The 16,220-nt window shown below is 31.0% G+C and overlaps 1 protein-coding gene across 1 annotated transcript in view; it reads right to left on the bottom strand.

Moving 5' to 3' along the window:
- Nucleotides 1–12,302: 12,302 nt before the first annotated feature.
- Nucleotides 12,303–16,220, bottom strand: part of LOC142337904 (uncharacterized) — a 433,158-nt gene continuing 429,240 nt past the window's right edge. The window contains exon 21 of the mRNA XM_075387540.1: nucleotides 12,303–12,749. Coding sequence (XP_075243655.1) covers nucleotides 12,574–12,749 — 176 coding nt within the window. The 3' untranslated portion in view covers nucleotides 12,303–12,573. The remainder of the gene's footprint in view (nucleotides 12,750–16,220) is intronic.

Genomic DNA, 16,220 nt, shown 5'->3' with positions numbered 1-16,220 from the left:
GCACAGCAAGGAGCACTGTGGTACTCCACTAGTTATACTAGGGCTTCTGAGTCAACATTATCGGCTATAACAAACTGTTTTCTGTTTTTCAGTTAATCATGTAAAACTTGAAGTAGACAGCCGCCAACGCCCATTTTGGCACATTTTTTCGAAGGTCACGGTGAAGTACCTTATCAAAACACTTCCGAGAAATCTGTAGAACGCAATTATTTCATCATTTGTATTTTATCAAGTTTTTCAAATATTCTCTACTGGAAGGCCAGCAAATTCGTCAGTACAGATCTTCTCTTTAAAAAACCGTGGTGATACTTCGTTAAGTGTTTGACAACGTGCTCTTAGAGGGCATAGTATGCCAATTTTGGGAAGATTTTGTATATCATGTGCAACAGAAAAATTGGTCTGTTATTTTCAACTGATCTTCTGTCCCCTTTCTCGAAAATTGGGGAAACTGCTGCAATTTTCCAACTCTCAGGTTATTTTTTTAGATGCTTTGCGTTTTTAAGAATTTTGTTCAGGCAGTTGACTATTTCGTTACAAAATTTTTGGTAGAACACTGGTGGTACGTCGTCTAAACCTCGAGCTCTTTAGGATCTATGGTAAGAAGAATATTCCGCAGATATTTTTTGATACACTAAAGTTTTTCCAACTCCTGGTTTTCAGGTTCATATTCTTTGATATCGAATGAAATGTTGGGTGAAAAGACAAATTGGAAGAACTCATTCGGCATATTGGACCTTGTCATAGACATTTATGCTTGTTTTGAAACAAATGAAACTCTTGAAATCAGTTATGCTCTGCAAACCCTTTGCTTTTCACAGCCCACAACTGATAGCGTAAACTATTGTGCAAATGAGGATTACGAACTCTTAGTCCAACCTCTATTTCTTTCCAAGGACACATCGTTCATTTTAATTGGATACCTAATCTTTTCGAGGACAAATTGCAAAACCAAAAAGCGCACAGATATTAAAAATCATTGTGAAAGTATTTGACCGCTTAAAATGGAACATGTAATTGATTTAACGACCTATGGGAATAACATACAATCTTCGTGAGAACTACTTAAATTATTGCCAGCATTGGCTTTAAAATCTCAGAGCTACCTTATTGCCAATCCACGAATCACGAATGCTATTATAACGTTGGCTCTGCAAAATACAAATCAATGCGCGAGTACATGAATCAAAATCCCTTTAAACCGATGCGCTACCTTAAATTGAATGAACTTAGAATTTCAACAAAATTGCTACCAACTTAGAGTTTCTGCACCGCCACGGACAGAACACAGGCTGACTTATTACGCTCCAAGCACGTGTTATATCGTGAAACGCGTTCAAACTATAATTGTACCAATCTCCAATCACAAGCATAAATTACACGAAATGGAAGGACATTTGATTGACAAAACAGAAAGACAAAAAAATTACCAAGATATATTATGTCTTGTCTCGAAGGCAAGTTTTCTCTTCAAATATGTGAATTCAATGGATAAAACGTCATAGATTCCAGACACCTTGAAGCTTCATGAAGAGAGCACAAAGCAGGCAAGAAAAAAAATCAAATTCTTGAGTTGGTACTTTTACTTAGTCTACTCAACTATCAGTCCCTCTAAATAAATTCTGAAACTCAACAAAAAAAGCTAAAACGTTTTCTCTCTCAAAAAAGCAAACTTTTTCTCAAAGAAACTGTTGTAATCAAATCAGACAGAATAGCTCCAAGGATCTACAAACAACTGGCAGAACCTCCTCTGAATCATGTAATAACATCATACATCATCTTCAAAAAAAAATCAAAAGACTCAAAATGATACCAAACGACAGAAAAATTGCAGAAATATTACCGATAAATAAAAATTGATAAACATTTAGTAGAAAACTACAGAAAAGTGACTCTATTAAGTTGCACCAGCATAATACTTGGAAAATGTTTGAATATTTGACTGTAGGAACCTCTAATAAAATTTGTCTCAAAATTCCAACACGGTAATCTCAAGAACGGATCTGTGCTCACAAAACTGCTCACCTATCTTAAACTTATGAACATTTTAGGTAAATTTTCTTAACATACATTTTTCTCGTTCTATATAGAATTTAATAATGCTTTCGACAAAATACCGAACAATGAACTGTTTTTCAAACCACAACAAGCAGGTTACGGTGGTTGTGTCCTCGAGTTGCTATCAAACTACGTTAAAAACACAAAAAAAATGCGCGCCTCGGTTGCACAAAATCAATCAATTTAGTTATAACTATTGATGTCCAACGGGTCTCAATACTTAGATCAGGGTTGTTTGGTTTTTCATCAACAACCTGCTGAACACATTCAAAAATTCTTAAACGTTATTACTCGGTGATGATTTTATATTCGCATTACCAATTAATTAAAAAATCTTTATCAGTATGAAGCTAAAGCGTTCTGAAAAATGAACTTAGAGAAATAAGATTCAATTCAAAGAATTGAAAAAAAAAACATCTGAAACTTTGCTGTCCGAACAAAAATTTGTGTTGAATAATGAATTCTTCAGCCCACCACGGTTCTTGAAAACTCTATGCGGGTATGTAAATCAAAATTTAACTTGGATCAAACGCATTCAAGAAAAATTTAAGATAGCTGTGAAAAATTGTCTTCTTTATAGAACGCAACACGCCTAAATTGAAATGTTTTCATTTAATTCGATGCTTCTGATTTTTGGATTTTAATCGTCACAATGCCTTCAAATTATTCAGTAATCTAAACAGTCACTCAAAACTTTCCAAAAAACGTTTTTCCGAAGAAAACGTTTTTCAAGAAAAAAAAACAGTTTTGAGTTTAATCTTCGTTGGTGGATAATTTTTCTCTAAAAAACATTTCTTACAAAGATTTCGTTTTGTACCATGGAAATTTGATGTAAAATGCTTTTAATATTTATATAACAATTTTTATATTTTTTGTCGAAATTTTTATATAAAAATATTAGTTTTTGAAAAACGTCATTTTTAATCTTAGTTTTCGCAAAATTTTTTTATGAAAGTGATGTTTTAGGTCTTTTGAAAGAATTTATTTTATGTTTACATTTCTGTTTGAAAAAGATTAATTTTGCAATATCCAATTCACAAAAAATGTTGCTTTTCTGTATAATTTTTGATCAAACATTCTGGCTCTGCAAAACTTTATTTCAAAAAGGTTCCGAAGAATTACTTTTCGTAAAAAAGTAATTTTCCGCAGACAACCACTTGTTATTTTTGAGATTGTTTGTGATCAAAAATATTGCGATGCCACATTTTTTTGCGAACTACAAGATATTAAAAAGATGAATATGATTGAACTTCAAAATTAAAAGATATCAATTACAGAATCATATATATACATGAAAATGTAAAAATCAGTTTTTACAGTATCCGTAGAAGTTCTCAATTCTTAATTTTCTTAGTATTCATCTCATAAATGCATTTTTTTGAAAAACAGTTTCGCAGAAAATGAAGATCTGATTGACAATAAATATAAAAATCATTTTTTTAATGATGTTTAATTTACACAAATCGAAAACAAATTTAAATTCCAAAATATGTTTTCTATAAATGTAGTTGTTTTTTCTGTAAATATTTTTGCAGAAAAAAATTCCAAAATCAATATCAGTCAATTAAAAACAAAATTTCAAAAAAAAGATTTGGAGAGAAAACAGTTCATATATTAATTACGTCTTTTTTTTAAAAAAAAGAAACGACTCCTTGGCACACGATTTTTTGAAAAACTTAAATTTCAAAAGTTAATTTGTTAAAAAGAAGTGTTTCTGTCTAAATAATTTTCAGAAGAAGATTTTTTTTATCATAACTATTCTTCGAAAGCGACAATTTCGTGAGACTTAGGTACTACAGAAATGCTTTAGTCAGCAGAAATTTGAATTCAAAATTGAGTTTTTTGGTTCTTAAGAAAAATAGCATTGTTTGGAAAAACCGCTTACTTTGCTTTCAAGCAGTTTTGGTTTAAAAAGAACAGCTACAAGGCAAGTATTAGTTCATCAACTCATAGGCAAACAGAAAATTCACTTGTTTTTGAGTATACAAACAGAATACGCAAAACATATTTAGTCAGTCAATCATCTGAGAAAAAAGCGCTTTAGTTTTGAAAAAATGCAATGGATATGAAGAAAATAATTAATAAATGCAAAGTTTCCAGTTTTGCTAGTATTAGCTACTAAATAGTGCTGCAGCTTGTCTGAAACTCCGCCTTGGTGTAAACATTTCCTGTTCAGTTTCCACATTATTCTTCCACAGTTCTGTTATTGTACCTTCTGCAATCTCACGGATTTTTAAAAGCAAAAGCTCTTCCCGAGACTCTTTTCTGTATTTTAGACAACAGATGCCATGATTTCACATATGGTTTTGCAGATATTCTTTTAGAAATCATATGAAAATAATTATGATCTGGATAAACCTCGTCTTCACTATTTAGTGTAATAAGGAACATCTGGCAGACTTCAAAGAGATATTTCCATCAACTGTTTTTTACCGTTTACTCGGCTCCGTTGAAAAACAGTTCCGCAGAAAATGAAGATCTGATTGACAATAAATATAAAAATCAATTTTCTTTATGATGTTTGTTTTACGCAAATCGAAAACAAATTTAAATTCTAAAATATATTTTCTATAAATGTAGTTGTTTTTTCTGTAAATATTTTTGCAGAAAAAAATTCCAAAATCAATATTAGGCAATTAAAAACAAAATTACAAAACAAAAGATTTGGAGAGAAAACAATTCATATATTAATTACGTCTTTTTTTTTTAAAAAAAAAACGACTCCTTGGAACACGATTTTTCGATCAACTTAAATTTCAAAAGTTAATTTGTTAAAAAAGATTGTTTCCGTCTAAATATATTTCAGAAAAAGATCTTTTTATCATAACTATTCTTCGAAACCGACAATTTCGTGAGACTTAGGTACTACAAAAATGCTTTAGTCAGCAGAAATTTGAATTCAAAATTGAGTTTTTTAGTTGTTAAGAAAACTAGCATTGTTTGGAAAAACCGCTTACTTTGCTTTCAAGCAATTTTGGTTTCAAAACAAAACAAGTATGTGGCAAGTATTAGATCATCAACTCATAGGCAAACAGAAAATTCAGTTGTTATTGAGTATACAAACAGAATACGCGAAAAATATTTAGTCAGTCAATCATCTGAGAAAAAAGCGCTTTAGTTCTGAAAAATGCAATGGATATGAAGAAAATATATAATAAATGCAAAATTTCCAGTTTTGCTAGTATTAGCTACTAAATAGTGCTGCAGCTTGTCTGAAACTCCGCCTTGGTGTAAACATTTCCTGTTCAGTTTCCACATTATTCTTCCACAGTTCTGTTATTGTACCTTCTGCAATCTCACGGATTTTTAAAAGCAAAAGCTCTTCCCGAGACTCTTTTCTGTATTTTAGACAACAGATGCCATGATTTCACATATGGTTTTGCAGATATTCTTTTAGAAATCATATGAAAATAATTATGATCTGGATAAACCTCGTCTTCACTATTTAGTGTAATAAGGAACATCTGGCAGACTTCAAAGAGATATTTCCATCAACTGTTTTTTACCGTTTACTCGGCTCCGTTGAAAAACAGTTCCGCAGAAAATGAAGATCTGATTGACAATAAATATAAAAATCAATTTTCTTAATGATGTTTGTTTTACGCAAATCGAAAACAAATTTAAATTCTAAAATATATTTTCTATAAATGTAGTTGTTTTTTCTGTAAATATTTTTGCAGAAAAAAATTCCAAAATCAATATTAGGCAATTAAAAACAAAATTACAAAACAAAAGATTTGGAGAGAAAACAATTCATATATTAATTACGTCTTTTTTTTTTTAAAAAAAAAACGACTCCTTGGAACACGATTTTTCGATCAACTTAAATTTCAAAAGTTAATTTGTTAAAAAAAATTGTTTCCGTCTAAATATATTTCAGAAAAAGATCTTTTTATCATAACTATTCTTCGAAACCGACAATTTCGTGAGACTTAGGTACTACAAAAATGCTTTATTCAGCAGAAATTTGAATTCAAAATTGAGTTTTTTAGTTGTTAAGAAAACTAGCATTGTTTGGAAAAACCGCTTACTTTGCTTTCAAGCAATTTTGGTTTCAAAACAAAACAAGTATGTGGCAAGTATTAGATCATCAACTCATAGGCAAACAGAAAATTCAGTTGTTATTGAGTATACAAACAGAATACGCGAAAAATATTTAGTCAGTCAATCATATGGCTTGTCTGAAACTCCGCCTTGGTGGAAACATTTCCTGTTCAGTCTCCACATGTTCTAATATTGTACCTTCGACAATCTCACGGTTTTTTAAAAGCAAAAGCTATTCCCGAGACTCTTTTCTGTATTTTAGACAACAGATGCCATGATTTCACATATGGTTTTGCAGATATTCTTTTAGAAATCATATGAAAATAATTATGATCTGGATAAACCTCGTCTTCACTATTTAGTGTAATAAGGAACATCTGGCAGACTTCAAAGAGATATTTTCATCAACTGTTTTTTACCCTTTACTCGGCTCCATTGAATTATCTAGGACTTCCTCAGAGAATTCGAAAAAGTAGAAAACCTTGTTAATTTTTTTTGCAAGCTTGAGTTAAACGTGTTTTTTCTTTATACCTTCAACAATGCACTCCGTCATTGACCAGTTTCGCCATTCATCACTATTTCATTTTTTTCGTAGGTATTCTTTTGGACTTTGTCGGAAACACAGGAGACACCTTTTAGTTTCCTCTCCTCCTCGTAAAAACCAATATGATTTTGATAATAAATTGTTTTCAAGTAAGTTAGCATTGCTGTACAAACCAGGCCGCACAAAACCGCCACTTACTTGATAGGACACCAATAGGTCCGATGGTCCTCGTCAAGTGATGTCAGTAGAGTACTAAAAAACTTTAAAGACAGATTGTCAAATGCTTACGATGCAAAAGATTTGAAAAGATTGGCTTAATATATTAACGAAACTATTTGTTGGTCATTGCAAATGAAATTATCTCTAAAACTATACTGATAACGTTTCAATTCCTTTCTACTCAAGATTTGTACTTCTGAAAAGAAGTTGGGTTTAAATTCAATATAAAAATCAACAATTTTCTTATTTTTACTCCTAGTCGTTTAGGTCTAAGTTCACTAAACGCGTTTGAACTTGTTAACTGACGGGTTGATGTTCTTTTTGACTCAAATCACTCTATTTCTTTCTTCATTATAACAAATTTTGGACTATTTTTTGCGCATTCCGATCTAAGTATCTCTGTTAATTTTTGTAACAGTTCAAAAATGTGCAAATCTTTGATCGAATGCATTGCATAATTTTCTCGATTTTGCAGTGTTGTCTCCATCTTTCTTTTTTTGAATATGATTCTGGCAATTTGTTTTATTTTTGTTTCTAGCGGCTGAAGTGTTGTCTTGCTACTGGTTCCGTTTACGAAAACACCATAATTTAAAATTGGTTGTACGTAAATTTGCATGTTACAAGAAGCCGTGCAGTTGTTAAAATTGATCTCAACTTATAAAACAGACCAGAAAATTTGGATAGTTTCGCACATAATTCGAGAATATGTCGATTAAAACTAAGTTTCTCAGCAATATGTACCCCTAAGTATTTTAAAGTCGCATTGTTCTGCAATATGATCTCTTGTTGAAAAGATTTTCTGATTGCTTTCAAATTCACAAGCTGCGTTTTTTCTAAATTGAGTGTTAGTTTGTTTCGCAAAAAATAGTCGGCTAATACTCGATTAACTCCACAATTTTTTTTTACTCGAACACGCATTTGGCTTCAAAACAGCGTCATCAGCAAACAAAATTGCATTTGAGTCTCTTCAGAGCTCCAGAATATAAACAAGAAAGAGCAATGGTCCTAGCACCGAGCCCTGCGGCACTCCATATTCTATTGGTAACAGCTCCGATCTAAAATTGACTGATTTGAGGCATTGCTCTGTGTCACTCAGATAGGATTTCAGTAATTTTTGAACGATTTCTCTCATTCCTATGTTTTCCAGCTTCTCTAGGAGCAAATTCTGTTCGGTTGTATCAAATGCTTTCTTCAGATCTATGAAGAGAGCTTTCACTTCTTCACTATTTGAATCCATTTTCCCAGTCATCTCTGATTCCCTGGAGGCAATTAACTAATGCATCAGCAGTCCCTCTTTTTTTCGGAAGCCAAATTGATTTTTATTCAGCAAATCGTATTTCGCAAGGAATGTCGTCATTCAATCACAGAGTATTTTCTCTACGATTTTTCCGATCGTTGGTAATAAGCTAATTGTCTCGTAAGCATTCCCGCACTTATGTATTGGAATTACTACTGCTTTTATCAAACATTTTGGAAAAGTGTTTTATTAGAAACACTTTTTGACTACAAACGTCAATGTAGAAACTATAGCATATTCTGTTTTAAGTATAAATTTTTTGAGTTCGTCACAATCAGTGCAATATTTTTTTTCCAGTTTTTAATGACTAGTGATATTTCGGCTTCACTTGTTGAGGTCAAAAACATGCTGTTTAGAGTTATTTTTTTTCTTACATTTTTTTGTCCATGGTCAATTACTTTATTCGACAAAATTTTTCCGATAGTTGTGAAGTAAAGATTAAAACTTTCAATCTGTTTCTCAGACAACTCTTCTTGTTCTTTTCGTGCATTTCCACTCAATGTTTTTATTGTATTGAAAAAACTGACGGAATTGTTTTTTTGCGTTTTTGTGCAATAATTTCTGATAATAGATTCTGATTGTTTTTTCTTATTTTCCTTTGCAGCTTATTCCTGATTTTATTGAAATTTTCCTTATTTTTTTATTATTTTTGTGTCTCAAAAAAGTTTGGAATAAACTCTGTTTTTTGCTGCTAAATTCTTTATACTGTTGTCAATCCAATTTGGTTGCTGAGGTTTTGATTTTTTCAATGGAATATAATTGTCAATTTCCTCTATGATAGCTTCTTAGAACTCTTCAAATGCGAGATCACAATCAAAAGCATAAAATTGCGACATAAGTCTGCCTAACTTGTCTCTTAATATAAAACACGTTTTCTCTAAAGTTAAGTGGTTTTCAAGGACGGCCCAATCTCTGTAAACTTTGTTTTTCGGTGGTACGGTTATTTTTATGACATAACTACTTTACTTAATGGAATAACTCGATGAATTTGAACAACAATTGGGTAAAATGGTGCGTTGTTTGGGGAATTTTTACTGAGAATATGGGTGATTTGGGAAAACTATCGGTAGATAATTCCAGAATTGGTTGAAACGCTGGAAAATTCAGGCGTACTTAAGTCACGATTAGATAAAAATTGGGGTGAATTTTGTGTAAAACTGTTTGAAAGTTTAATGTTATTTATAAAAATCTGAATGAAATTTTGTTGAAGTTTAGTCATATAATGATCTAAAGTTGGATTTGATGAGTGCAATTTTGGGTCATTCTTGATAAAAAATAGAATTGAAACTGGGCAAATAGTCAGCAAAATTTGTTTAAATAGGGAAGACTTATTGGTAACCAAATAAAACTTTTCAAAAATATGAAACAAATACTTTGATTAACAAATCTGGTAAATTTATTACAAATTTGGTAGTTCTTAGTTCTGATGAAACGCAGGGCGAAAAAGGACGTAATTCGCTTGATTGGGGACAAAATTAATAACAATTAATTTGAACAGTGCTTTATACAACAATTGAGATTTAGTTTGGGAGGATTTGGTGTAAATATGGGAGATCCTTGGTAGGAATCAGTAATTTATGGTCATTTTTGGGGTAATTTGACAAAGTGAGTTTGTTCAATTTGCTAAAATTTTGCTCCCAATTTTCCTTCCAAGAAAATTCCTTTAAAATTTGTTAAAATTGGGAACTTGGGAAGATATTGTGTAAGCTTGGTTCAAAATTGTTAGAAAAAGGGTTAACTTAATTGAATAATTGTTTTAGAGAATTTGTTTAAAATTGAAAGAAATTATGTTTCCATTGAAAAATTGAAAAAACAGACACTTGTTCAATTTTTACCTGGTTATAATTGTGGATTTTGTTTAAAATGACTTGCTGAAGATGCATTGGAATATATGTCTTCTAAAATTTTGTTTTCATGTTTGAAAAACCAAATCTTAGAAAAATGCAAATTTGCGAATTTTTGTCGACAATGTAATTATCTCCACTAGATTCGATGTTAAAAATCACCCATAAAGATTTTTGGTAGCGAGTTTTTATATATATATATATATATATATATATATATATATATATATATATATATATACATATATATATATATATATATATATATATATATATATATATATATATATATACATATATATTCAGGTTTCAGAAACTAAATTTTTGGAAAAAGCCAAAACGTGTAATTTTGAGGTAAAATATGAACATTAAACTCGTTGTTGAAAAACAACAAAGAAACAGGCTCGATAACATTCTGTTCTAGGAGTTTTCTTGCGCTTTGAGGTTCAAGAAACTAAAATTATGAAAAACCCAAACTTGCTATCCTTTTTGATCCTAAATGTTTCGCAATTCAATTTTACTTGAAAAAGGTGACACAAAATTTCACATAAAAATTTAGGTTTCAGATTCTTAAAATACTGAAAAACAAAAAACAAAAATACTGAAAAACAAAAAACAAAATTTGAAAAAACAGACACTTGTTCAATTTTTACCTTGTTATAATTGTGGATTTTGTTTAAAATGACTTGCTGAAGATGCATTGGAAAATATGGCTCCTAAAATGTTGTTTTCATGTTTGAAAATCAAAATTTTAGAAAAATGCAAATTTGCAAATTTTTATCGACAAGGTAATTATCTCCACTAGATTCTATGTTAAAAATCACCCCATAGAGATTTTTGGTAACGAACAATATATATATATATATATATATATATATATATATATATATATATATATATATATATATATATTCAAATTTCAGAAACTAAATTTTTGGAAGAACCAAAACGGGTAATTTTTAGGTCAAATATGAACATTAAGCTCGTTGTTGAAAAACAACCAAGAAACAGGCTCGCTAACATTCTGTTCGAGGAGTTTTCTTGCGCTTTGAGGTTTAAGAAACTAAAACTATTTTTGATCCTAAATGTTTCGCAATTCAATTTTACTTTAAAAAGGTGACACTCAATTTCACATAAAAATTTAGGTTTCAGATTCTTAAAATACTGAAAAACAGAAATATTGAACAAAATCATAGAAAAACATCGAAAATTCACAATAATATAATGCAAGAGCAAAAATTTTATTCAGAACCATCCGAGCCTGTGAACAAACATTGCAAAAATGTTAAAATGATAAATTTGAATTTTAACATCGCAACCGTATTGGTTAATTGTATCTTCATTTAAAACGTTATGATATTGTCAAGTTTCCCACTTCTCAATCTCATTGTTAAAATTTTAGGATCGTTATTCTGTCAAGTGGGATTGTTTTTCTTCTGAGTGGCATGGTTTTCTCAGAATAAAACGAGCGTACTTGAAAACAACTTATTATTATTTACAAATCTGGATATAACAAAATAAGGCAGGGAAAAATTTACAAAACAAAAGAAATCCCGGATCCAGGAGTCAGCAGTGAAAATAGTTGAAAAGTGGGAAAGTTGTGGTGACTGTGGTGAGTATTAAGAATAGTTGACATCATTTTCTGTAAATGCAGTTAGTACCAGGTGATACAAACAAAATTTCAGCGCTGAAAGTCTCATTTCTTACAGTAATTTGCCGAAACATTTATTACATCTCAAGTAGCCCGAATACACTTTTGATTACACGACCTCAATTTTGTGGTAAATTGTGGTAAATTGGGGTAAAGAATAAGAGTAAATGCGATGAAAAATTTGTTTCTCTGCTAAATTATCGGAATTTTATACAAACCAAAAATGGATGCTTTAAAAAGTATAATTTTCCATATTAACAACGGTATATAAAATTAGCTTGATGGTTGTTTGATTTTAAAAAGATGAAATTATTGGTTTTTTGTTCTTTTTTGTTTGTTACTATGGTACGCTGAACCTATTTACACCGCTTACAGCTTTTATATTCCGAATTTACTTGTCTAAAAAAAGTAGCGCTTTTAGTGTATTTCCCATTATAAGATGCGGGAGCTTCTGCTAAGGAATATATATATTTTCACCGCAACTCATCAACTTTACTTTTTTCCAGTGATTCCTCGACTCGGGATTTTCCAACAACTAGACCAACATCTTTACAGTAAACCATATCAAATATACGGAAACAATTTACAAAGCATAATTTTACTGTTCCTATTGACAGTCTTTGGAGTTCCAAAAATTCCTGGTCGGTTAGGTGCCGACAAGTCGCTTCACCAGAGGATTTTTAGTTTTCGTCCGATTCACTTTTTATCTGTTTTCATAGAAGAGTTATATGTAATTAGAAGTAGCTCCAGTAAATTCAGTTTGCTTATCACGAGTAGTCTGGGGTTGCTAACTGACAACAGTTTCATTATAGCCTGTCTCATACTAACTAGTGGGTAACAAATTCAAAAGTTCACAGATAAAAAAAATTCTGATACGCTTAGCGTCTCTTATTTGGATAAGGCTGATTTTGATGTTGATTTAGTCAGCGTGGGTGGAATCCAGTTTGTGGTATTCTCGACCAGCAGAGATGTTTCTCTGTTTGATTATAAACAGTCCAATGGCAACCAGAAGAGTCGCAAAGGCTGCCAGAGTGAACACAGAAGCCAGGGAGGCAGTCAAGGGCGAGTACTGGCTCTTCGATTCAACCAGTACGGCTGAAACAGTGAATGAGTTTTACAGACTGAGTGAATCTTCCCTAATGAGTTCTTTTTTAACATTACTAAAATAAGCTTAGTTTAAATGGAAAACTTAAGAAATCCCAGAATTAAAAAGACCTCTGATCAGAATCAGTCGAATTCACACTTGTACTTTGAGCGATCAGAATTATATGTTCTGAGCGACCTCTAGAACGCACTTGAGTATGATCACAAACGGCTTTGATTTATTTGATCTTTTATTCGGAGCAGCTCACTAAAAAGAGGAAGTTATTCATAACGCAAACCATGCAAAAATTTTGCAGACAAATCTCATCGTCTAAATTAGTAGTAAAATTTAGGGCAAGATTGAAGAGCACTTACAGAAAATTTGCTTCAACTACAAATAAAAAATGTATTCTGAATTCAAAATGTATTCCGAAAAATCGGTCAAAGAACTGATTGTATTAAATTAGATCAAAATCTTAATTAACACGAAAGTAGCTTGAAAACACGTCAGATGTATTAAAAAATTGATTAAGAATCATCAATTCTGCTTGGCAGTCATTTAGACCGTAATAAAGCAAACTCCCATATTTGCATATAGGACAGTAGAGATTAAGTTATCTGGCGCCATCACTTCAGAAAGTCAGGAAATTTATGTTCTCAAAAAATAAGGAAATCTGAGTTTCATTGTTAGTTTGAGAAAAATAAGAGACATGTTTGTTCTGAGTAGTAATCGACGAAGAGTGCTTAACATTTTCCCCCACAAATATAGCAATAACAAAATCTCCTTTTTTGAACAATAGATAGTTATTCGAAAACTAATTTTTTCGGAGTCAGAAACTCTCTACCATCCCTGCTTGCTTTGTTAGAACAATTTTTGTGATAGGTAGATTCAAAAAGCCCTTGAAAAACTGAATTGATTGTTGACGAGACATTTTTAATTTTTATATTTCTCCAAAAAATGATGAGGATTATCTTAGCAAGCTTCTCCACTCTTCTCTCCGTTTCCCGTTTCAAAAACGTTTTCAGATATTTAAATTATTAATTCCTCTAGTTTACAAGACAGAACAAAAACGACAAAAAATTTGCAAGACATCTTTGGCATGTTTCAAACGTAAGAAAGCGTCGGTACGTTCTTTTTGTTCGGTATTGTTGGTTTCGAACGTAAAGAAGATTCGACATCGTAGTTATTTGAGGCAAGAAAGACTCGGTATGTCGGTTTTAGAAGATTTGTTTTGTTCTGTATTTCAGAGGAAGAAATCGTCGGAATTTTCGGTTTTTCTCGTAAAAAAGATCCCATTTTTGCATTCATTATTTTGATTTTTGAGTCCATAATGTAGTCAGAAGTTGTGAGAGCGTTTCTGCAGGACATCCAAACGTAAAATTCTGAAAAATGAGCAAGATTATTGAAAACTGTTTTCGGCTTGTTTAAAAAAATGAACAAAAAATAATTTTCATGATTGCTTTTGAAATCAAAAATAAAGCATCTCTAAAACTCAAAACTCAGATAAAAGCTATTGATGTTTTTCTCAACGATACAAAATACTTCGTACATTGATAATAAACAAGACATCTAGTTACTCTTACGTTAAGAAATCAAAACGAACTTAATAAAATTTTGAGGATTGTGCAAAATTATCGAAAACAGTTTTCGGCTTGTTCACAAAAATGAACAAAAAATAATTTTCATGATTGCTTTTGAAATCAAAAATAAAGCATCACTAAAACTGTTTTTTAATTAATATTCACTGAATTTTTCCTTCTTGTAGTTTGACTACTTTTCTTGTAGTTTACAAGTAAATTTTTGACGGTTGACTACGTTTAGAACTGAACATGCAGACTGTATTTTGCGCAGTCTGCTTTGAAAAAGCAGAAAAGCTATTCTTATTTTTCTCAAGTATACTAATTACCTCGTACGTTTAAAATAAATAAGACATCTAAATACTCTTACGTTAGGAAATCCAAACGTTCTTCAAAAAAATCTCAAAAATTTTGCAAAATTATTGAAATCTGTTTTCGGCTTGCTCAATAAAATGAACAAAATTAATTTTCATGATTGCTTTTGAAATCAAAAATAAAGCATCACTAAAACTCTGTTTTTTAATTAATATTCACTGAATTTTTCCTTCTTGTAGTTTGACATCTTTTCTTGTAGTTTACAAGCAAAATTTTTGACGGTTGCCTGCGTTTGAAACTCAACATGCCGACTTTTTTGCGCAGTCTGCTTTCAAAACTCAGAAAAAAAGCTATTGGTGTAGTTCTCAACGATACGAAATACCTCGTTCATTGATAAAAAACAAGACATCTAAATACTCTTACGTTAGGAAATCCAAACGAACTTCAAAAAGTTTTTAAAAATTGTGAGAAATTATTGAAAACTGATTTCGGCTTGTTCAAAAAGTGAACAAAAATTTTTTTCAAGATTGCTTTTGAAATCAAAAACAAAGCGTCACTAAAACCCTGTTTTTTAATTAATATTCATTGAGATTTTCCTTCTTGTAGTTTGACATCTTTTCTTGTAGATTACAAGCAAAGTTTTTGACGGCTGCCTACGTTTGAAACTCAACATGCCGACTTTTTTTTGCGCAGTGTGCTTGCAAAACTCAGAAAAAAGCTATTGTTTTTCTCAACGATAATGAATACCTCGTATATTGATAATAAACAAGACATCTAAATACTCTTACGTCAGGAAATCCAAACGAAATTCAAAAAATTGTTGAAAATTGTGCAAACTTATTAAAAACTGTTTTCGGCTTGTTCAAAAAAGTGAACAAAAAATTATTTTCATGACTGCTTTTGAAATCAAAAACAAAGCATCACTAAAACCCTGTTTTTAATTAATATTCACTGAATTTTTCCTTCTTGTAGTTTGACATCTTTTCTTGTAGATTACAAGCAAAGTTTTTGACGGCTGCCTACGTTTGAAACTCAACATGCCGAATTTTTTTGCGCAGTGTGCTTTCAAAACTCAGAAAAAAGCTATTGTTTTTCTCAACGATAATAAATACCTCGTACATTGATAATAAACAAGACATCTAAATACTCTTACGTTAGGAAATCCAAACGAAATTCAAAAAATTTTTGAAAATTGTGCAAAATTATTAAAAACTGTTTTCGGCTTGTTCAAAAAGTGAACAAAAAATTATTTTCATGAATGCTTTTGAAATCAAAAACAAAGCATCACTAAAACCCTGTTTTTTAATTAATATTCACTGAATTTTTCCTTCTTGTAGTTTGACGTCTTTTCTTGTAGATTACAAGCAAAGTTTTTGACGGTTGCCTACGTTTGAAACTCAACATGCCGAATTTTTTTGCGCAGTGTGCTTTCAAAACTCAGAAAAAAACTATTGTTTTTCTCAACGATAATAAATACCTCGTATATTGATAATAAACAAGACATCTAAATACTCTTACGTTAGGAAATCCAAACGAAATTCAAAAAATTGTTGAAAATTGTGCAAAATTATTAAAAACTGTTTTCGGCTT

This window comes from Convolutriloba macropyga, chromosome 1 (assembly GCF_964194025.1).
Source record: "Convolutriloba macropyga chromosome 1, txConMacr16.3, whole genome shotgun sequence".
Classification (NCBI taxonomy): Eukaryota; Metazoa; Xenacoelomorpha; order Acoela; family Convolutidae; genus Convolutriloba; species Convolutriloba macropyga.
Note: the sequence above shows the minus strand (reverse complement) of the source record. Positions and strands in the feature narration are given on the sequence as shown.